Source organism: Bison bison, unplaced genomic scaffold (genome assembly GCF_000754665.1).
Source record: "Bison bison bison isolate TAMUID 2011002044 unplaced genomic scaffold, Bison_UMD1.0 scf7180017864263, whole genome shotgun sequence".
Taxonomy (NCBI): Eukaryota; Metazoa; Chordata; class Mammalia; order Artiodactyla; family Bovidae; genus Bison; species Bison bison.
Window position 1 is genome coordinate 6,917,537 of NW_011494835.1, and position 21,061 is coordinate 6,938,597.

The following is a 21,061-nucleotide window of genomic DNA, read 5'->3' on the forward strand; positions in this document are numbered from 1 at the left end:
ATTAAGGGCCAAATCCCATGAGGCTATATATATATATATAGATAGATATATCTATCTATCTATATATATATCTATATATATACACACACACACACACACACACATATACATATATATATATAGTTCATCTAAATTTAGCTCATCTAAATTTGAGGTTATGTCAGGCAGGAAAGATGGCAGGGGTGTGTAAGATGTTGACAAGTGAGTAATTTCACTATTAGATGTAAGCCAGAGATCAAGGGAATTAGTGATTTCTGAAGTGACTGGTGTGTGACAACAATGGGTGAGTACAGTAGAGAAAGTTATTGTATAGATCTTAAATTGTATTTTCCATGGGCTAAATTCCAAGCCACAGGCAGAATCAAAATTTATAAGACATTTTACAATTCAGCCAGTGTAAGTTATAAAATTTTTATTTTTGTATGTTGGAGAATCAGCAAGCCTCTCCTTCCCATTTGAGTTTGCATACCAGCTAGAATTTTTACACAGACAGTGGAACCAACCTAAATTCAGATGATTGTTTATTTTTTGATAGGAAACCAAAATTTTTTTAAAAAGTGAGAATTAAAAAATTTTTTTAAAGCTGTATTCAACAGCTGAGAGAAATTTAAGCTCAAGAGAAGCAAAAACAAAGGCTCTAATATAACAAAGTCAGAGCATGTGTATATTTGTTAACTATATAATGTACTCTTATGCAAAATAGCAAATTTGTATAATGAGATAAAAATTTTCTGTGCATAGGCATGCATACAATGTCTGTTTCTTTCTGAACCTCAGCAATCATCTGTTACATCCCACTTTGGAGAACTGGCATATCGTGCTGATAATCTTTTAGGTCAGTAAATATTTCCCTTAGTCCTGGACCAACAGCAGTGTTATTGAAGGGTAAATGCAAACACATCAGTCTGAGTACATAAGGAGCTCTACTGACGTGCCATAATTTAGAAACCACCATGCTTGGAAATTAAAAATCTTACTAGATTTTTCAATTTGCAGACGTTAGTGGTGGTATTTGGTATCTGAAGATCTTGGAAAGCTGTGCTCTCCCTTTTTGCCACTCAAGAGGAAGAAAAAAATCAGCAATGTTTTCCAGGTCAACTACTATGTAATAATGTTATTAAGATGGATAATTTTGTTAAAATGAAAAGTAATGCTTCCAGAAATTAGAAGTCTTGCTAGAGTTCATATTTTTATTTGACTCCAAACTTAGGGGCAAATGAAGGGGAGAAACAGTGGGGAAATGAGTTTTAGTCAGGGTCAAGACTAATGACTTCTCGTAATCACTTTCATTCTACAAATGTTGAATGCATACCTACAGAGTGCAAGAAACAAGCATTGTAAGAAACTGAAAAAAAAATTGAAACCATGACCCCTCCCAGACTTTATGGTCTCATTGGATAAGCAAATTAAAGCTATGACACATAATTATGCACAAATAAGTATCAGTTGTTCTTGGTAATATATAGGAACATTCAAGAGAATATGATGGATGAGAAGGTGTTATAAGGAAACAAGATTTAAATAGCTAAGGTAGAAAATAAAGGGGTTTAGAACATGTCACCCTGAAATATGCCACAGCAAATGCATGAAAGGCTCTCTGACCTCCCACCTTCACTTAAAGGCTTGTCATAAAACTTCCCATGGGAAATGTGCCCTCCTTCTACCAGGAAGAGAAGAACATTCTTATCACCAGAGATGGGACTGACACTGATATGGACCTATATAAACAAACCTACTAAAATAACCCTTATCTTCCACTAGTTTATTCCATGTTTAATAGTCACCGTCATACAATTTACTGCTCTTAGCCTAAGCCCCTTGTTTTGTCTCATCCTCACAAGTTTATTGTTCTTTGTGTAAAATGGCATATAAATTTTTGGGCCTAACCAAGTTTTGGATCTTCCATTTTTCTTCTGAAGACTCTCATGTACATGTAAAAGTAGTAAATGCATTTCTATGTTTTGCTCCTGTCAATCTGTCTGTCAATTTCACTGTTAGCCCAGCCACAAAATCTAATAAGGTATAAGGAAGTTTTTCCTCTCCTACAGGAGAAATAAACATTTCAGATTTAGGAATTTCCACAACTGCCTGGGATAATAGCCATTTTGATGGAAGGGTGAGATAATCAATTTGGCTGAAAAATAGGATTCACATTAGATTGCATTTACAAGTAAAATGATTAAAGACTATCAACTATTGTCTGCAATGGTATGTAACTAAAGATTTGTTTGGTCAGCAATAATGTACATTGTTTTAGAAACGTTTAACTGGGCTTCCTTAAATGGCTACTGATACAAGTCTTGCTGAATAAGGGTTGAATGAAGAGCTGAAAAAATATAAATGTAAAAAATCAATTGTTAAGTGAGAAAAGGACATGAGAAAGGAAAGAGAAAACATGATACCTGACAGAATCATGGAACCAACAAGGACATAGATCAGGAAACAGGTTTACTGGAGTTTTTAGTACCTTTGGGTTAGAACTGACAGAAGTATGTAGAAATATCCAATATCCAACCAGCAGCTGAAAATATGAACCTCGAACTCAGAGGAAAGGTGCAGATTTAGGAATCACATTCTCAGGATACTGTGGAAAGAAAAACAGCAGAAGAATTGAAGACAAGCTTTAAGAGTGAGGAGATTGGGTGAGAAACTAAAATAAGTGCGGTGTTCCAGAGGCTAAGAAATCAACGGAAAAGGAAGTGGTCTTAAATGATGTCAGTTGCTATGGAACTGTCAAGTTCTCTTATAATGACAAGGAGATCATTTTTAACAGCTAGGTGCTTTGTAACTTACCATTTCATCCTCCTAAGGGTAACTAGCAAATTAGTATCTTTCCACCATACCTTGGTCTATAGCTGGTTCCTTTTGCACTTCTATCTTCAGGGATCCCTTGGATTTCAAGGAGCTCAAATCAGTCAATCCATCAACCCTAAATTTTCACTGGAAGGGTTGACGCTGATGCTGAAGCTCCAATACTTTGGCCACCTGATGCGAAGGTGACATTAGAAAAGACTTGATGCTGGGAAAGACTGAAGGCAGAAGGAGAAGGGGACGACAGATGAGATGGTTGGATGGCATCACCGACTCGATGGACAGGAGTTTGAGCAAGTTCTGGGAATTGGTGAAGGACAGGGAAGCCTGGCGTGCTGAAGTCCATGGGGTCGCAAAGACTCGGACAGGACTAAGCAACTGAACTGAACTTGATGACCTGTGGAAAAGAAGTTCCCCTAGAACTCATTTTCCTACCACTTACTGTAGGTTTTCCTTCAATGTGCAAACAAGCAATGCACCAAAAAAAAAATTATAGACAGTCCTTAAAAGTACGGTCTTCTAAACAAAGAGCCAATGAAAGAAAGTTGCTCCATGTCTGCATATGTAAAAGCTTGATGTACACACAAAGGAGATCTCCAGAAAGCTCAAGGATCCTTGATTCAATCCAGACAAGTCACAGTACGAGGGTAGCTCCCACGGGAAGCGAAAGGATTATTAAATTGCGATCAGAGACCGACGGACCTGGGGCTTGCTGTTCAGTATGTAACACCACCCCGTTTAAATTTATTCATCTACAAGAAGAGGTTTTAAGATAACGGACCCTAAGAAAAAAAGAATGAAATTTATGCACCCTCCCCAAACAAATACGTTTTCTTGCTTGCGTTTTCTGGGAAATCTTCAGGGTTCCGCGTTCTCAAAGCAAAGCAAGCTCTACTCAAGTGCAGAGGTCTGGGACAGCCGGAACTCCGCACGGCCGCAAAAAGCACCCGCGTTGAGTGGGCCGGGGATTATCGCGCAAATGCGCGCTCCTTTGTCGAAGTACCGCCCCGGAAATCCCGAGTCACCCAGCGTCGGAGTCTTGGGAAGTGCTTCCGGGAGCACAGAAGAGGTCACAAATCATGTGACTGCGGCTTTTAGAGGAACCTGTCCGAGAAGTTGTCCCTGAAGTGGCAGTTCAGAGAACCAGGCAACCCAGAAAGCCAGGTAACTGCAGCCACTTTGCCTGGTGGCTTAGGCCGCAAGTGGCCCGGGCGGTGAGACGGAAGAGAAGACGCCGCTTTCGCCTCCCGGTTGGGCTTGGATCTTGGGGGTTAGTGAGCTGTCAGGCATCTCGGTTACCCGCCTGAGTATTTGGGAACTCCGACGCTAATCAGCCTCCTTGGCTGGAGCCCTGGAACCGTGGATCCTTGCCTGACCCAGCGGAGAACTGACACTGCTTATTAGGTTGGGGGTGGGAGGGAGAGGAAGTCTTGAGGGGAGAGTCACCCGGAGTTTCTCTTTCAGGCGTGGAGACTGATCCTGCGGGAGGAAAGGGTTCATCATGGCGGATGTGAGTTAACACCCCCACATAAGAGGAAGGAGAGAGTGGAGAGTAGGTTGAGACTGCTGGGTGGGGAGAGAGAGCGCTTCCCAAATACAAATTTGTTTCGTTTTACCGCTTCCCTCCAATTGCTTTGTCTAGGATCTAAAGTCAGAGACTAATAGGAGTAATTTTCGGGGCCCTGAGTTTCTGCCTGGAATGGGGGTAGAAGACACTAAAGGTGCCTGAGGTTGAGACAATTTTATTTTTCCCACGCCCCAGTTCTGCGGGCATAAGACAGGTTCTTCATATTTACCCATTCAGTTTGTAAATGATGGTTTGCTGCTCTGAATCTTTTTCCAGTTATGTCTCTTTGGGTTCACTGTAGCAATTTCAGATGATTTATAACCATTGTCTTTTTAACACAGCAATATAATTAAAATTCTAAATTTAGGATACTTTATTGTACTAGTTTCTGGAAACAACAGGGAATTAATATTATTAATGTTTATATTTGTTTATATTTTACATACTGTTATTTTGCTTATATTGGAGAAGGAAATGGCAACCCGCTCCAGTACTCTTGCCTGGAAAATTGCATGGATGGGGGAACCTGGTAGGCTACAGTCCATGGGATCACAAAGAGTCGGACATGACTGAGCGACTTCACTTTCTTTCTGTAATTCCTTTTGGAGAAAGAAATGGAAAGCCACTCCAGTGTTCTTGCCTGGAGAATCCCATGGACAGAGGGACCTGGTGGGCTGCAGTCTATGGGGTTGCAAAGAGTTGGACACGACTAAGCAACTAACACACACATTTTGCTTATATACATGCTAAATATTCTTTGGAACGTTGAACAGATACTCATTTAATTATTACAATAACTTTCATGAGAGATGCACTGTTATTATTATCACTGTGTTTATAGATGAAGATGCTAAGTCACAGAAAGATCCAGTAACTTCCTCAGATTACACAGCTAGTTTGTTGCTGAGTCAGGATACCAACCCAGGCAGACTCCAGAATCCATGCTTTTAACTACACTAAATGATTATTCAACAATATGAATCTGATTTTTCTTTTAGGTTGCAGGATTATGTGTTTCAACATTTAGCAACTTTTTATGTCTTTATCACTCCATTTTTGGGGGTCTTCCAGTATATTTTTGAGGCCTCATTCTCTAGGCATAATCAAATCGCTGAATTCTTTTGAGCATCTCCCTTGAAAAGATTGTTCTTTAAGGGCTGTGGGAGAAATAAAGATAACTAAGGTATAATTTCTCTCCTTAAGGATTTTTAAAGGTTAAAAAAAAAGTACAGTAGGCAAGTGATCATAGATATGCATACATTATTGTGTGAAAATTCAGAGAAGAGAGGGATTACCTCAGTTTGTCTTTATCAGGGAAGCCTGTTTGGAGTATTTGGTGGTTGAGATTAGCTCTAATTGATGAGTAGCATTTTTTTTTAAGATCCAGAGGGTATTAATATTAATAGTTAGAATGTAAGCATGAGCAAAATTAAAGATAGGAAACAGAAAGATGTGTGTTGCAGAGCTGTGAATAGCCCATTTCATCTGGGGCTGAGGAAATGTATCAGGGAGTGGTAGGAAGCAGGACTATAAAATGTGTTGTAGCCCATCCATATTGTAGAGAGCCTCAAATATCTACAGGATTTGTACATAATTCGGTAAACAGTGGAGAGCCATTCAAACATTGGTTCATGATCTTGGCTGCATGAAAAATCCTCTGGGGAGCATTTTCAATACAGGCATCAGAGTTCTTTTTATACTCTGCAAGTGTTGTCCATAGCCAGGGTTGAGAGTCACTGCAATTGTCCATTTAGAGAAGGAGAATTATATGACTATTGGCTTTGTGTAGAAATGTGTGCGATAGAAGTGGTAGGCCATCATACCAATTGGGAGGCTGGTGTAAGTCATAAATATTAAAATGAACCTAAATTGTAATGTCATCCGAAAAGGAGAGGAGAACATCAGTTTAAAAATACTTGACTTCACAAGTGGTTTTTAAAGTGACACATGAGTTTAGGGTGATTATATTACCTTAAGTTTCAAAGCTAAGTAACAGGGAACAGTAATGCCATTAGTGGACAGAGGGAGAGATTGGGGAAATCCAGATTTTGGATGGAAAATGATGAGTTTTGTGATTTTGTGTTTAAGATGAGAGCAAAAGTAAGCTGGTGGTGATAGCATGGAATAAAATCAACATTCAGGTTTGGAGAGTAGTAGGAATTAGAGGGTCAAAACAAGATATATCTGATTTACCTATGTAGAACTCATGATTGCTACCTGGATTGTCAGTGAAATTCCCCAAATGAGAGTGTAATGAGACCAAGTAGTCTTCTAATTTTTTTAAAGTCATAATTATGTTCCATGCTGAATGCTTGACACACATTGTCATTTGTCTTTAGTCATGTAAGAAAACTGAGTTTCATGAAGTTAGTTAACTTACCTTGGATCTTAAAGTGATGTTAAAAAAGTCTGTGGACGTGGATAAGTATTCATAATATATTCTCAAGTGAACTCAAAGTTAGCAACAAGATGTACAGTAGTATGAGAAGTGTGATCTAATATTATAGCTAATATGTATTTGTGTTTCCACTGATGGATATGCTAACCACTTGACATGAGTGTTTTCAATAAACTTTAGTAACAGTCTTATAATGTAGGTTCTTTAATTATGCTTACTCAGCAAATAATGAAACTGAGGCTTAGAGAAAAAGATTAGTTGTTGCAAGTTACACCACTCCTTAAAACATCAAAAGCAAAAGGAGAAAGACAAAGCACAAGCAAGAATGGTTGTGAATGAATACTTAAGGTACCTGAGATGTGGCTAGGACAGTATCTAGAGAACCAGTACTGGGCATATTATTATAATATAATTTTTATACTCTCTTTCAGGATCTAAAACGATTCCTGTATAAAAAATTACCGAGGTAAAAAATTACTACTTTGTTACTAAATGAATTCTGCTTAACGTGTTTTGTTTAGTATTTCGTTTCTGTTTATCTTAGACTAATCCTGTGTTCTGCTGTTATTTAGCACTTTCAAATAGCTAACATAATCGTAGGTAGCACAAGTGATACGGTTTGAGTTTGCAGATAAACAACATGATCCCCCAGGGAAGTTACATGCCTTGTCTCAAATTAAACAGCTGGTGAATGGTGAAGGGCTAGAACCCAGTTTTTGCCACTTTAGAGTTCTTTCATAGCAGTTTACTGGATTAAAAAACCTAGGAACTTGCCTTTATTTTTAATACTGCCTTTAAGACCTAATTGCTGCATCTACGTGGGGGTATACAGTATAGTGATTCACAATTTTTTGTAATGCAGGAGACTCAGCTTCAATCCCTGGGTCAGAAAGATCCTTTGGAGAAGGAAACGCCTACCCGCTCCATGGCTATAGCCCATGGAGTCACAGAAAGTTGGATACAACTTTGTGACTAACACTGCCACGTTTTGAGTAGGCAATATATTTATAAAGTTCAAGATGCAAAAGTTAATTGAAGGACACAGAGTGAGGAGCTTCTTATCCTTGTCCTCCAGCCACACGATTCCCGTCTCAGAGACACCCATTGTTACCGTCAGAGATATGCTATGCACCTGCAGATTAAGTTAATAGTAATACTCCTCATTCCTAAGCTAAAATATTAAGCTAATACTTCTCTTTCCTAAGCTAATAACAATCATCCCTTTATTTGGAGATGTAGTAGGAACAGCAAGCATTGCAGCTTGTAGATATTTTAAGATACAGGCATGCCTCAGAGAGGTTGTGGGTTTGGTTCCAGACCACTGCAGTAAAGTGAATATTGAGATAAAGCAAGTCACAATTTTTTCTGTTTCCTGTTGCATACAAAAGTTACGTTTACACTCCACTGTAGTTTGTTAAGTGTGTAACAACATGATGTCTAAAAAAAACAATGTACATTGTTAGGTAAAAAATACCTTATTGCTAAAAAAGTGCTAATTGCTAAAAAAGTGCTAACCATCATCTGAGCCTTTAATGAGTCTTAATGTTTTGCTGGTGGAGGATCTTGCCTCAGTATTGATGGCTGCTGACCAGTCTGGCAAGTGGTTGCTAAAGATTGGGTGACTGTGGCAATGTTTCCTGCATTAGCAGGTGGTTTCTTCACCACTGTACCATGTGGAAGCCCAGTATAAATGATGATGATTTGAATGTTTCCCCATTATAATTTTTAACATTTTGGGGCTCTAGGAATTCTCACTAATAATTTCATATTTAAATTGCAGGGACAAATTATGTTATTCTCAGGGTGTACAGATGACAACATTGATATTAATTCATATTTTTGAATATTAATCATGTACCAGCCACCCTCCACTTTGCATGCATCATTGTATTAAACTTCATGGTAGCCAAAGGTTCAGCAGTAAAGAATCCACCTGCAACGCAGGAGACCCTGGATCAGGAAGATCCCCTGGAGGAGGACATGGCAACCCACTCCAGTATTCCTGCCTGGAGAATCCCATGGACAGAGGAGCCTGGCGGGCTACAGTCCATGGGATCACAGAGAGTTGAACAGGACTGAAACGACTTACACACACAGATGAGTACAAGTATCCCCGTTTTCATATTAACTGAGGCTTAGCGAGGTTTTGTAACTGATGCCAGGTAGCATAAACAGTAAACACCAGAGCCTGAACAGGAGCTCAGGTCTTTCTTACTTCAGAGCTGTGGTCTTGACCATTCTGTTTACTTCTTGTGTAGACGTGTTGAGGGGATGCCCTGTGACCTCCCTTCTTTCTGTCCTCTTCTCTCGGCTTACAATGATCTCCCCACTCCACTTTTCTTATTACCATAATGTCTCAGCTGAGGAACCACTTCCTCCGGGAAGCCTTCCCTGACCCACCTATCTGAATCTACCCCTCCTTTTATAAGCTATCTCGTGGCCCCACACATCTCTTAATGGCAGTTCTCACAGTTGTAGTTTTACATTTGTGTGAGGTGATCTGAATGATAGCCACTCTTCCTTTTAGATTGTAAGTTGTGTGAAGGCAGCAACTGGATCTGTTTTTGCTTCTTATGGTGGAAGAGTTTTGCAAACGTTATAGGAGCTTATATCAGTGATTGAGTCCTCATGGTTTTTCAGAAATGTACATGAGAATTATCATTGTGATTTTGAAGGTACATATTTTGAGACAATGTTTTATCATATATTAACTTTTCCTTTCTAGTGTTGAGGGGCTCCATGCTATTGTTGTGTCAGATAGAGATGGAGTGCCTGTCATCAAAGGTAAAATGCCGCAATTACATGTCAGTGCCATGTTCGACTTCGAATAAAAATGTATTTCTTATCTGAGTAATACAGAAAGCAAGCAAAAAATAACCCATTCAATACATTCAGGACATAGTCTTAGTTTGGAAGAAAATGTTTGATTTTGTGTGTTGAAGGATAGGTTGGAATCTTATTATATATCAACTATTTCATGATAGCATGAGTTTAAGTAAGGATTTATTGAAGGCCCGGTTTCCCATTAAAGACATTTTATGTATAACGTAAACGATTAGTAAATCTGAATGATGAGAATGAGCACATATACAGCTAGACATATTACACCCATGGACTCCCCCAGCATATATTTTTCATCAATATTGCTGGTGGTTTTAGGATAAACAGCCATACATTTGAATTAACATAAATTTATTGTTCTGTTTACTCTTTCTTGTTCTTCCTTATTGGAAATAAGATTTTGAAAAACTTTTAACTTCACAGTTACTTTAGTTAACCAGAATCTAGCAAGAATTTTTGCCTAAAGAAAAGTTGGTTAACCTAAAAAAAAAGAAAAGGTTTCTTTTTGCCTAAGGTTTAGCTTTTTTTTTTAAGTATATGTGATATGACAGAAAGGTTAAATAATGTCCTGCATATTTTGTTTATAATACATTCTCTACCTGAGTTATCATATATGTCAGATAATTTCAGAGTTTAGAATTCAATCAAAGTTTAGAATTTAGCTAATGTAGTTCTTTCATTTTATTAATGAAAGTGGTCAGGTGCAAAGAGTACATTGTCAGCTGCAAGTTGCTCATGAGTCAGTGACGAGATAGTCATAGAACCCATCATCTTCTGATACGTGATCCAGTGTGCTTCCTAACCCAGCACAGAACATAGGTAACCATGGGCAAATCACTTTCTTTTCTCAATTCTATAATGAGGACTTTGAACAAAGTAATCTCAGATTTTCAGTTCCAGTGTTCTTTTTGAGGATCTCTGTGTTAAAACCTTAAGCTCAGCACTTACGGTACAACCAACTCCATCTAGACCTTTCAGTGAGTGTAAAAAAACTTAAATCAGTGGCCAGGTGTAGAAATATCATCGTCTACAAATGATGTTTCTGTGGGTTTTGTAAGAGCAAAGGTTTATGAAACTTTTTTTCAGTATTCTCACTTTGTTCATAGTTAACCAGAATGTTCAATTTATTAATTGTACTCATAATCCTAACCTGTTTTAAGTTAGATATTAAGAAAATAGAGATATTTAGTATTCATTTGAAATTTTTTGAAAAATTGTGAGAACCAGCATTTATTCCCTTAGTTGTGATCCCTCAACTTCTGATTGAATGGTTTTTCTCACCTAAACTGATGAGACCCAATTAGTATTATGAAGTTCAGTGTTGTGAAGCCTAACTCTTGTGCTTCTTTTTTTCTGTAAGTTTATGTTTTTGTCAAAAAAAGCAAATAACTACTGTAAATCTCTTCCCACTGTATATCCTGCATAATTTTTACTTAAATCACTTGTATTTCCAGTGGCCAATGATAATGCTCCAGAGCATGCTTTGAGACCTGGTTTCTTATCAACTTTTGCCCTTGCAACAGACCAAGGAAGCAAACTCGGACTTTCAAAAAATAAAAGTATCATCTGTTACTATAATACCTACCAGGTAAGTTCATAATTATCAAATGGTTTGCTGATGATTTCAACTATTATTATCTCTTCTTTGTAGAATAGTTTGTTTATATAATTCTAAATTTTGGTTTCCAAAGTGATGGAATTTTAACATCTTAACCTTCAAATTGGTTATGTTAAACTGTAGAGATTTTTTTTCACATTTTATTTCAGGAATTAATTAATATGAACAATTAGATTAAAAATTAAATAGTAAAATATATGTCATCCTGAAATGGGTAAGTCAGGTCACTGTTACTAATACCTCCAGTAGATGGTGCCCTGAGCTTATTTAACAACTGATTTCTCAAATGACACACTTGTCGTTGTTGTTGTTGTTGTTGTGACAGATACAGGATTTTCCTTGAAAGTCAAATGATAGTTATTTACATTTGTTATTGCTACTAATCCCATCTTTTGGCTTGAAATATATAAATATATAAAATAAATGAGGTTATTATTTGTGGGAGAGAAATTAGTTGCTACAGATCTCTTGATCTCCAGCTGCATTTTCTTTAGAATAAATCAGTAACTTCTTCACAGTAGTAAAGAATCTGCCTGCCAATGCAGGAGACACAAGACACTGTTTCAGTTCCTGGGTCGGGAAGATCCCCTGGAGTAGGACATGGCAGCTTACTCCAGTATTGAGCAACTGAGCACACACACTGCTTTCTACAGAGCAGTGTTTCCCAGGGTATAAGTCATGCACTACCAATGATACATGTATGGTATTTTTTATTTTAAAAGTTGTATATTTTAGTGTCTATTAGGCAGAAGATAACCAGCTCATCTGACCTTTAATTTAGTCAGTAAAGGTTAGGTTGAAACTAAACTTTTTAAAAAGATAGCTGATTTAAAGTTAACTTAAATGTAAGTTAATTTAAATTATAGTGGTACAGAGGAGGCAAAAGATTGAGACTTTATAACCACTTGAATGACTGAGAAATAATGCCTTTAGCTCCTTAATTATCAAATATTTATTGAGCCCCTACTATGTCATTGACACTTTGCAGGGCTTTAGAATATAAAAAAGATGAGGAAGATGCAGCCCCACCTTAGAAACTTTCCAGACTAAGTGGTATTAATGTCTCTAAGAAATAATTAGTACGTCTGTTTTACGGAAATACTTATTTTCAACTCTTTCACCTTTCATGACATAATACCATGATGTCAAGCTAGTATCTTACACATTTAAAGTTTTTAGAAAGATTAAGATACTTGATTTGAATTATACCGCCTTTTCACTACATAACAGTATACTTTAGATCTTGTTCTCTTTTTAGGTGGTTCAATTCAATCGTTTACCTTTGGTAGTGAGTTTCATAGCCAGCAGCAATGCTAATACAGGTATGTTTTAATCACCTTAAATACAGCTTTTAATCTTTATAATACCAGATCTGAATAGTCTAATATGATAAGAACACAGATTTAGAGTAAGAAAACCTTAATGCATGGCCCAGTGCTACCATCTATTCCTTGTTTTCTGGAAATATAACTTCTCTGAATTGTTTATATATATATATATATGTATATCTGTATAATGGAGCTAAGAACTGCTTTCTTGATCTTGTGCTATTATTTTTTAGTTCAGATGAGATGACGTATAGATAAATATCATTTAAGATAGAACAGAAAATTAAATGTTATTTTCACCTCTTTAGTACAGTATCTTGCTCATATTACAACAGTTTCAGAAAGCAAAAAAAAAAAAAAACAGTAGAGAAAATAACCAAACAAAACATAAAAACGATCACAGATAAATTCAGTTCCATAAGGACCAATCTATAAAATCTTGAACAATAGTGGGCAAGGTAAATGTGTTTGGGAATTTAAAGAGTGTGACTAGGATGAACATACTCAGTTCTTTTTCACAGTGGAGGAATTTGAGGACAAACACTTGGAAGCTGTACTTTCTAGAGAGCATTGTAAGATCTCATTATATCCAGGGGTCTTCACTGGCTATCTTTGTGTAAAATCATAACAGTATTCAGTATTCGGTTGAATTACAATTTTTTTTTTTTACTCTGTTTTAGTTTAAGTGGAATTTTTTAAAGGTCTATCTCCAGATTTCACCACTGTTAGAACTGCTTTACTTTCCTTTTCTGTTTTTTTATTTGCAAGATATTTGAGCCAGTTTTGTTTCCAGCTGTCACTGAAGCCTGTATTTAGATTGCTTATGTTTAAAATGTGGGGTTTAGATTGAATGAACTGTTGGGTGTCTTTCATTTCTAAATGCTTTCAAGCCGTAAAATACTGTGTGTGAAAACTCTTTGTAAATGTATAGGATAGTAGTGGTGTCGGTATTTTAAATATGTTAAACCTCAGTTGTGGTAAATCACTATCATACTATAAAATCATCAGTTATTATAAATTATGATAATCTCCAGAATTGTATTCTAGTACATAGAACATTTCCTTATGAATCCCAGGTGCTTTGAATGCTGTGTGAGACAGGAAGATCTTTAGTTGAGCGAAAAACAAGCAGTGTTTAAGATTATATAGCCTTCTACCCTAGGAAACTAACAAGCTGGATGTGCTGATTTCTAGATTAGCTTGCTGCTTTCGGTGTGTATTTTATAGTCCTATGAGGAGGCATCTTTAAAATATTTTTGCCTTTGAAATATGCATTTGTGCCTTAGCTTTACTGAATTTATATAATAAGTATCTAATTTTTCCTTTGCTATCTACCTATCTTTTAATAAAGTTCATTAAAATTGGCTCAGGAAAAAAGTCTTTTTTTTTTTTTTTTCCTTTAGTAAAAATCATGTGTATTATTCCTGAATTGGTGCAAATTTTGAAATAATGAGGTATAAATGAATTGAAGTTTTTCATAAAACTCCAGCAAAATTATAGCACATATATAATTTATTTTGCATCTTCTAATGCATATCAATGGTTTTATTTACTTACATTAATAATAGATGATGAAAGTAAACTTCATAATAAGTGTGGGTTTTCAATTATTTTGTTCAGAATTACAGTATTTTGTTTTAAGTGTAGTTATGGAGAATGAACTATGTCTCATTTACTTTTTAGTATACAAATTTTGATAAGCATTTTTCTAATGTTCAAATTTCTTAATCTCTTTGCTTTAGGACTAATTGTCAGCCTGGAAAAGGAACTTGCTCCATTATTTGAAGAATTGAGACAAGTTGTGGAAGTTTCTTAATCTGGAGTTTTCTTCATCATATCAGACACAATATCAATCCAGCAATCTTTAGGCCACAGTGACACTTGTATCCATGTACTCAAGGACCCCCTTTTTCCACTTTACTCTAGAAAAAGAGCCTTACAGATAGAATTTATGGACAGGTTGATGGTTATCTTTTTTTGTGTAGGGCTGTTTCTTATTTAGTGAGATCTGGGGATACCACAGAAATGGTTCACTCTATATCGCAGCTCCTGTGGAGTTAGTCCAGTCACCAAATATGCGTGAGATCCTATTTGGTGGCTCAGAATCAAAATGATACTTTGATCCCCTTGAGCCATGAAGTGCTCCCTTTTATACCATGTGCCAGGCCTGCAGAATAGGGCAGACTCTTTTTATTGTGAATAGTGAGGACATATTTTTCTTCATATTATTTTCTTTGCATTGAGTGTGAGAAAGATAAAAGTGGCTTAGGAAAAGTGAATGAAACCAGTACAATCACTAACTTTCATTTGTATATATTGTTGTGCACTGTAGGTGAGTCTTACTAACAAATTTATTTCTTCTTAGAGGGTGCTGCTCTTTGATGGAAATGAAGATGATAGCTAATGGTTTTTTCTTCCATTCTGCTTTCTATAACCAATCAGTGTTTTTTTAATGTTTGTTTATTCTTTGTAAAATTTAGGTGTGATTCATTATTGAATTCTGTTTCCAGTATTGGTATGTATGTACGCATGGTAGTATATCCCTTTTTTCATACATGAGGATAAATAGTATTTTTAAAAGTACAGTTTGAACACTATATAGCTTCCCCCCACCCCTCCCCAGACTGTTTTCAAATGTTTAAACTCTGTAATTTAATTCAGTCTTGCAACCACATAAATAAGTGTTTCTTGTCTAGTTTGGAGACTGTTTTACCTTAAATAAGTTGTCAGTTGGAAAATAAACCTCATCCAGGAGCCTAATGTAATCTCTGTGTAATTGGTCTCAGTTCTAGCACGTGGCTTTTCATGTTTAGGAATGCAGTCTATCATTCAAGGCTTTAATTTCCTCCTGGGTTCTTTGACAGTCAGAGTTCATCACTGGTACCTGGCATTGAGTAGCAAATGTGTGCTGTTCACTAGAAGTACCACATTGCAGAATTCTAAGGCACACAAGTGTATGTCATATTTCTGTGCTCCAAGGATACATTTTATGTGCCATAAGACTGAGTGCAGTCCCTTAAGTTGTGTGGTGAGATTGGCTAGGCACTGGGCCTGCCTCCTTCCTTCTTCCTCCCTCCTTCCCTTCTTCCCTCCCACTCTCCTCCCATCCTCTACAAATAAGAGACTAAATCGTGGTACCTATCATTAAAGAATGTACAGCTCAGTAAACAAAACAGGCATAGGAAGTGTTGCGATGAAGCTGTGCACAGGATGCTATAGAAAACACAAGATGAGGCATTAAATTTAGCAAGGACAATAGTCTTTACAAAGAAATTAGGACAAGAGAAATGTTTTACCTGCAGCAAGCTATAAATAGTTAGTTGTTACAACCTAATGAGGCATTAGACACATTGATAAAAATCTAGAATCGCCATTATCCCAATTTTTACTTAATTGTGTCCAGGAAGTTTTTGCCAGTGCAGTGATGCATGAAACAAGAAAGTCTTTTATAAATGAGGTGACCAAGATTGTGATTTTATTTCTCTATATATTATATATTTTATACACACACACATACACACAATGTGCATACATACACACACCCCAGGAAAGAGAACTAATAAATGGAGATACTTAGGGGCTTCCCTGGTGGCTCAGTGGTTAAAGCGTCTGCCTGGAATGCGGGAGACCCGGGTTTGATCCCTGGGTTGGGAAGATCCCCTGGAGAAGGAAATGGCAACCCACTCTAGTATTCTTGGCTGGAGAATCCCATGGAGGGAGGAGCCTGGTAGGCTACAGTCCATGGGGTCGAAAAGAGTCTGACACGACTGAGCGATTTCACTTCACTAACCTTTGCATAGTGAATAGTACTACTTTTAAAATTTCCATTTTAAGAGGTATAATAGATTCTATAATTATTCTATAGTTCATTGGGAAGGTAAAACTTAAGGAATTTTTGAAAAGATAATATAGAACTAGATTATTTTTAAAGATAGTATAAACCTACATCAGATGTATGACTAGACAGATCAGTAGAATAACCCAGAAACAGACTTTAGTACACACATATAAGACATAAAAAATTGTAACAATGACATCATAAGTCAATGGGGAAAGATTCAAAAAGCACATTTTTTATTCCCCACTGTTGGAAATGTGAATTGTTATACCCTTTTAAGTAGCACAATTTGGCAATCTATACCAAGATCAAATGTGCATAATCTTTGACACATTGTATTAAGATTCTCCAAAGAAACAGAACCCACAGGCACAAATGTTTAATTTGGGCACCCAATGACTGGTGAAGTTGACACAAAAGCCCCCAATTCCACTTCTAGATATTTATGTTGCCAGTCCATAGGGACGTGTGAAAAGTGTATAGTACAAGTGTATTCATTGCAATTTAGTAACATTAAAGGATTAGAAACAGCTGAAGTATCAGATAAGGTGACTTTTTTAAACGTCAGTTTATACCTGCTGTTCTTGGTGTAATCGTTAGTGTTCCTTTCAAGTGTCCCACTTTAGATAAATTACATGTTCACTCTAATATAGAGGATTGGTTAGAGAAATTTCTACATTGGCTCAATGGAAAAAAAAGACATTAGGTACTGAGGTAGAATGATCTCCAAAGCATAATGTTCAATGAAAAATAGTGTTCAGTGAAACTGCAATGCTGCAATTTATGTATAGGAAGAAAAAATACGTGTGCATGTTGATACTTGCTTGTATTGATATGATGGTGTCTGTGGAGATACACAGAATGGGGTGTCATTGATAACCTCCATGAAGTGGAACTGGATACTTGGGGAACAGAGATCCTAGGAATGACCCTTTTCACTGTACACTTTATTGCACTTCTTAAATTTTTAACTATTCAAAAATAATAAAATATTTTAGCAAACAATAAAATATAAAATGATGAGGTATTTGGGAAAAGAAGTTGTATCACTCAGGGTTCACCGAAGAAACAACCAGTCGGATATATATGAACTAGATTAAATTCAAGGAACTGGTTACCTGATTTTGGAAATTGGCAAACCTCAAATCTGTAGGGCAGGCAAGAAAGCTGGAAAATCTCAGGCAGGAGCTGAGCCCGCCATCTGTTTCTTCTCCGTGGAAACCCCAGGTTTGCTCTTCAGGTCTTTCAAGGGCTTGAATGAGGCCCACACGTGTTATGGAGGATAACCTCTTTTATATAAATTCAAGGGGCTGTAGATGTTATTAAGCACATTATAGCAACATCAAGATGAATTCTTCCTCAAGAAGGCTCTGGTCTGTTTTACTTGGCAGTCCACTAGCCAGAGCTACTTGAGATGTAGTCCACAGACTGGGCTGTTCTCTTAGTACATGACAAATTACAGAAGTTGAGAGTTCAGGGTATAAAAGAACAGCAGGTATACTACATCTATTGAATTTCAAAAAATATTTTATCTATTTATTTGGCTGCACTGGGTCTTAGGTGTGGCCCACAGAATCTTCCATCTTAGTTGCAGCATGTAGGATGTAGTTGCCTGATCAAGGATTAAACTTGGGCCGCCTGCATTGGGAGCTCAGGGTCTTAGCCACCGGACCATCAGGGACGTCCCAAGTCTATTGAATTTAAAAAAATGGATTGTGATAGTTGTATTTGTTTCTTCAGTTTTCTAGTAACTAGATTTTACAAAATCCCAGTGATCGTAAATATCAAAAAAGAAAAAAAAATCTGCCCTTTTCCACAGATAATTTAAGAAACTCCTGAATCCATGGTAAGCAGTGTGTAAGGCTGCATGTGGCTGGAAAGATGGGCAGAAATTCAGGTTTGCTGCAGTTGACCTGAAGTAGCAGTAGAGGAGGGGAGCAGAATTTACATTCACCCTGTAGTAATTCTCTTGCTCTTTCCTGAAACCGACAGACTCCCTAAGCTGCACTCCCAGCGTGAGAGAGAGGAGAGGATCAAAGAGCCCACTTGTGGGTGCCGCCTGGCTGGATGAGAGGGCTCTGAGCACTGAGCATTCTGCCCAGCGGCCCTGGAATAAGGGCAGGTTTCTCTGGAGGCAGTTACAGCCATTCCCATTGTTGAGCGGGGCTCCCCTCATCCAGAGGCAACAGTGCTTCTGTGGGGCAAGATTTTCCCTGGAGGAATTTTGAGAACAACTGTTGATACTTCGGCAGGGTCTTGAGGTACTTCCTTTACAATGAGCATGTACTGTTAGTGACAGCTTGACACAGACCGCTATTATCTCAAACAACCCCACTTGCCTGCCATTGGCACGAAATATCCTTTGTTCGAGGCCCTTTTCCTGATCTCCCTCAGGAGGCGAAATCACGACCACTTTCCAGGGCTGTTGAGAGCAGGTAAACATCTGGGTTATTACTAATTACATAGTATGTGTTAGACTGCCCTTTTCATGTCAAAAGCCTCCCAAAGAATGATTTCCTCCATGCTGAATCCTAAAGGAAATCAATCCTGAATTTTCATTGGAAGGACTGATGCTAAAGCTAAAGCTCTAATACTTTGAACACCTGATACAAAGAGCTGACTCACTGGAAAAGACCCTGATGCTGGGAAAGATAGAGGGCAGGAGGAGAAGGGGATGACAGAGGATGAGATGGTTGGATGGCATCACCAGCTCAATGGACAGGAGTTTGAGCAAGCTCCTGAAGGACAAGGAAGCCTGGCGTGCTGCAGTCCATGGGGTCACAAAGAGTCAGACGTGACTTAGTGACTGAACAACAGTCCTGCTAAAGCACACCTCATCATCTAGCGCTGCCTCACTTTCAGCATTTATCGTGTTTACTTTAATGCATTATTATGCATGTATTTCTTACCTTGCCTATATTCAACTAAAAACTCCTTGAGGACGGGGACTATTCAACTCTGAATCCTTCAATCCTTAGTAACTTGTAGTCTAACCAAAGTGGATTCTTCATTGCTATTTATGGTATTAGTAAATTGTATTTTTTTAATTAGATACTAAAAACACTTTAATAGCAAAATGTTACAGACAGCAAAATCATGCTCTTTTTGGTACAACCAAAGGATATAAATAACATATTTTACAAAAAATAGAAACAATGCTACCTACACAAACACTTCTGGATCTAAAACAAAACATGAAACTACATCTCAGTGAACATTTGTGTCTAACTTCTTACTTTGCAAACTTGACACAATACATTTTAACTTGACATTTGCTTTATCTCATATGATACAAACATTACAAAATACATTAAAAACCTTGTTGAAATGTAATTTTTGAGAGATGTTCAAATAACAGAAGAAATGTATTCAATAACAAAGTTGCCCTTTGGACTGTAAGAGCAGTGTCATAGCTTTGCCCTACAACATCTTTATTTGGTTTCTTCCTACACTTTAATCTCCCTTCAAACTTCAGCCTATTAAAGCATTATTAATAAAGATTCTAGAAGGAGTTAGAATCTACTTAGGAGCTCTGGATGATGGTATCTTATCTCCCAATTTCAACCCCCTTATTCTGGCTTGAAAATGCTGTGTAACACATCATTACACTCCGCATGTGGGTTAGTGTTGCTCCCTCAGTAGGCAAAAGAAGTTGCTCTTGAATAAGGTGTAGGATGCTCCTGGCAGTGCGGGATACATCTTACTTCTCTTGGGCCAGTACCTACTGCTCACTTTTTGGAAGGCACTGTTAAAACACACTCTCCTTGAGAAGTCTCTTTCAGGCTGTTTGAGAAGTGTGGGATGAAGAACTTAGTGCTTACAAGTCCTCTCTTACTGTTACAATAATAATTGTCATGATTATTATATTTAAACTAGAAATTACCTATACTTTCTCACTCTTCCTCTATTTGTTTTCTCATTCTTTATAAGAATGAGAATAAGAATATTAATAATATAAGAATTCTATATTTCCCCCAAAATGACTAAAAGAGATGATTTTTTAATATTGTACCTCCTGTTATCTTTATCATTCTGCCTCATAGCCCATAGGAGATTTAGTTCTCACGGGTTTCTCATTAGAAGGAAAACAGGACCCAGTAGATATCTGAGCTGTTTACAAAGAGAAAATAAATATTAAAAATATTTTACATTTTTGTTTTGGAAATAGCTTTGTTTTTTGTATAAATGAGGGAAAAAATTAAAAACAAAAATACTGCCCTCCCACCAATCTTGGACGTTTTCTATCCCAATATACTTTCTGAAGAAGCAGTCTTACGCTTCAGGCTACATAAATAGCCATTTCCTTCCTGGTTAAACACACAGTCTGGGACTCAGATGAGCTGACTATGATGCAGGATGGGACTCCGGGTAACCAATGTCAACCAGCTTGGGGACGACAATGAGGGAATACAGAACCATCTCCTACTGCATGTTCTAAGAGCCAGCATGCCTGGTTGCAGTGGTCTGTCCATTCCTGTCAGAACGAGGACGCTTCGGTAGTCTCAGGGAGATGGCAGGATCCTGAAGGGCAGCAGTTTTCCCTGAGTCAGCAAATGTGGTGTCTTCTGGACGGTCCAAATCTGCCTCTGCTTTTGATTTGTTTCTACAGAAAAGCCCTCAGTCAGTTCTCATGTGAAATGTGCCGAGGACCCCAGCATTG

General features: G+C 37.4%; 2 protein-coding genes across 3 annotated transcripts in view; one reads left to right on the forward strand and one right to left on the reverse strand.

Annotated features, from left to right (window-relative positions):
• Positions 1–3,843: 3,843 nt before the first annotated feature.
• On the forward strand, positions 3,844–15,323 carry LAMTOR3 (late endosomal/lysosomal adaptor, MAPK and MTOR activator 3). Its single transcript, XM_010848299.1, has 7 exons — positions 3,844–3,975; positions 4,276–4,321; positions 7,208–7,242; positions 9,502–9,560; positions 11,072–11,205; positions 12,494–12,557; positions 14,306–15,323. Exons 2-7 carry the CDS (start codon positions 4,313–4,315, stop codon positions 14,377–14,379), a joined length of 375 nt encoding a protein of 124 aa, XP_010846601.1. The 5' UTR covers positions 3,844–3,975; positions 4,276–4,312; the 3' UTR covers positions 14,380–15,323.
• Positions 15,324–19,157: 3,834 nt separating this feature from the next.
• DAPP1 (dual adaptor of phosphotyrosine and 3-phosphoinositides) overlaps positions 19,158–21,061 on the reverse strand; it is a 57,517-nt gene continuing 55,613 nt past the window's right edge. The window contains exon 10 of one of the 2 annotated variants that reach the window (XM_010848300.1): positions 19,158–21,061. Coding sequence is in view for 1 of the 2 variants with exons in the window: in XM_010848301.1 (XP_010846603.1) it covers positions 20,948–21,004 (57 nt within the window). In the remaining variant the exon portion in view is untranslated. The other variant, XM_010848301.1, reaches the window with a different exon arrangement.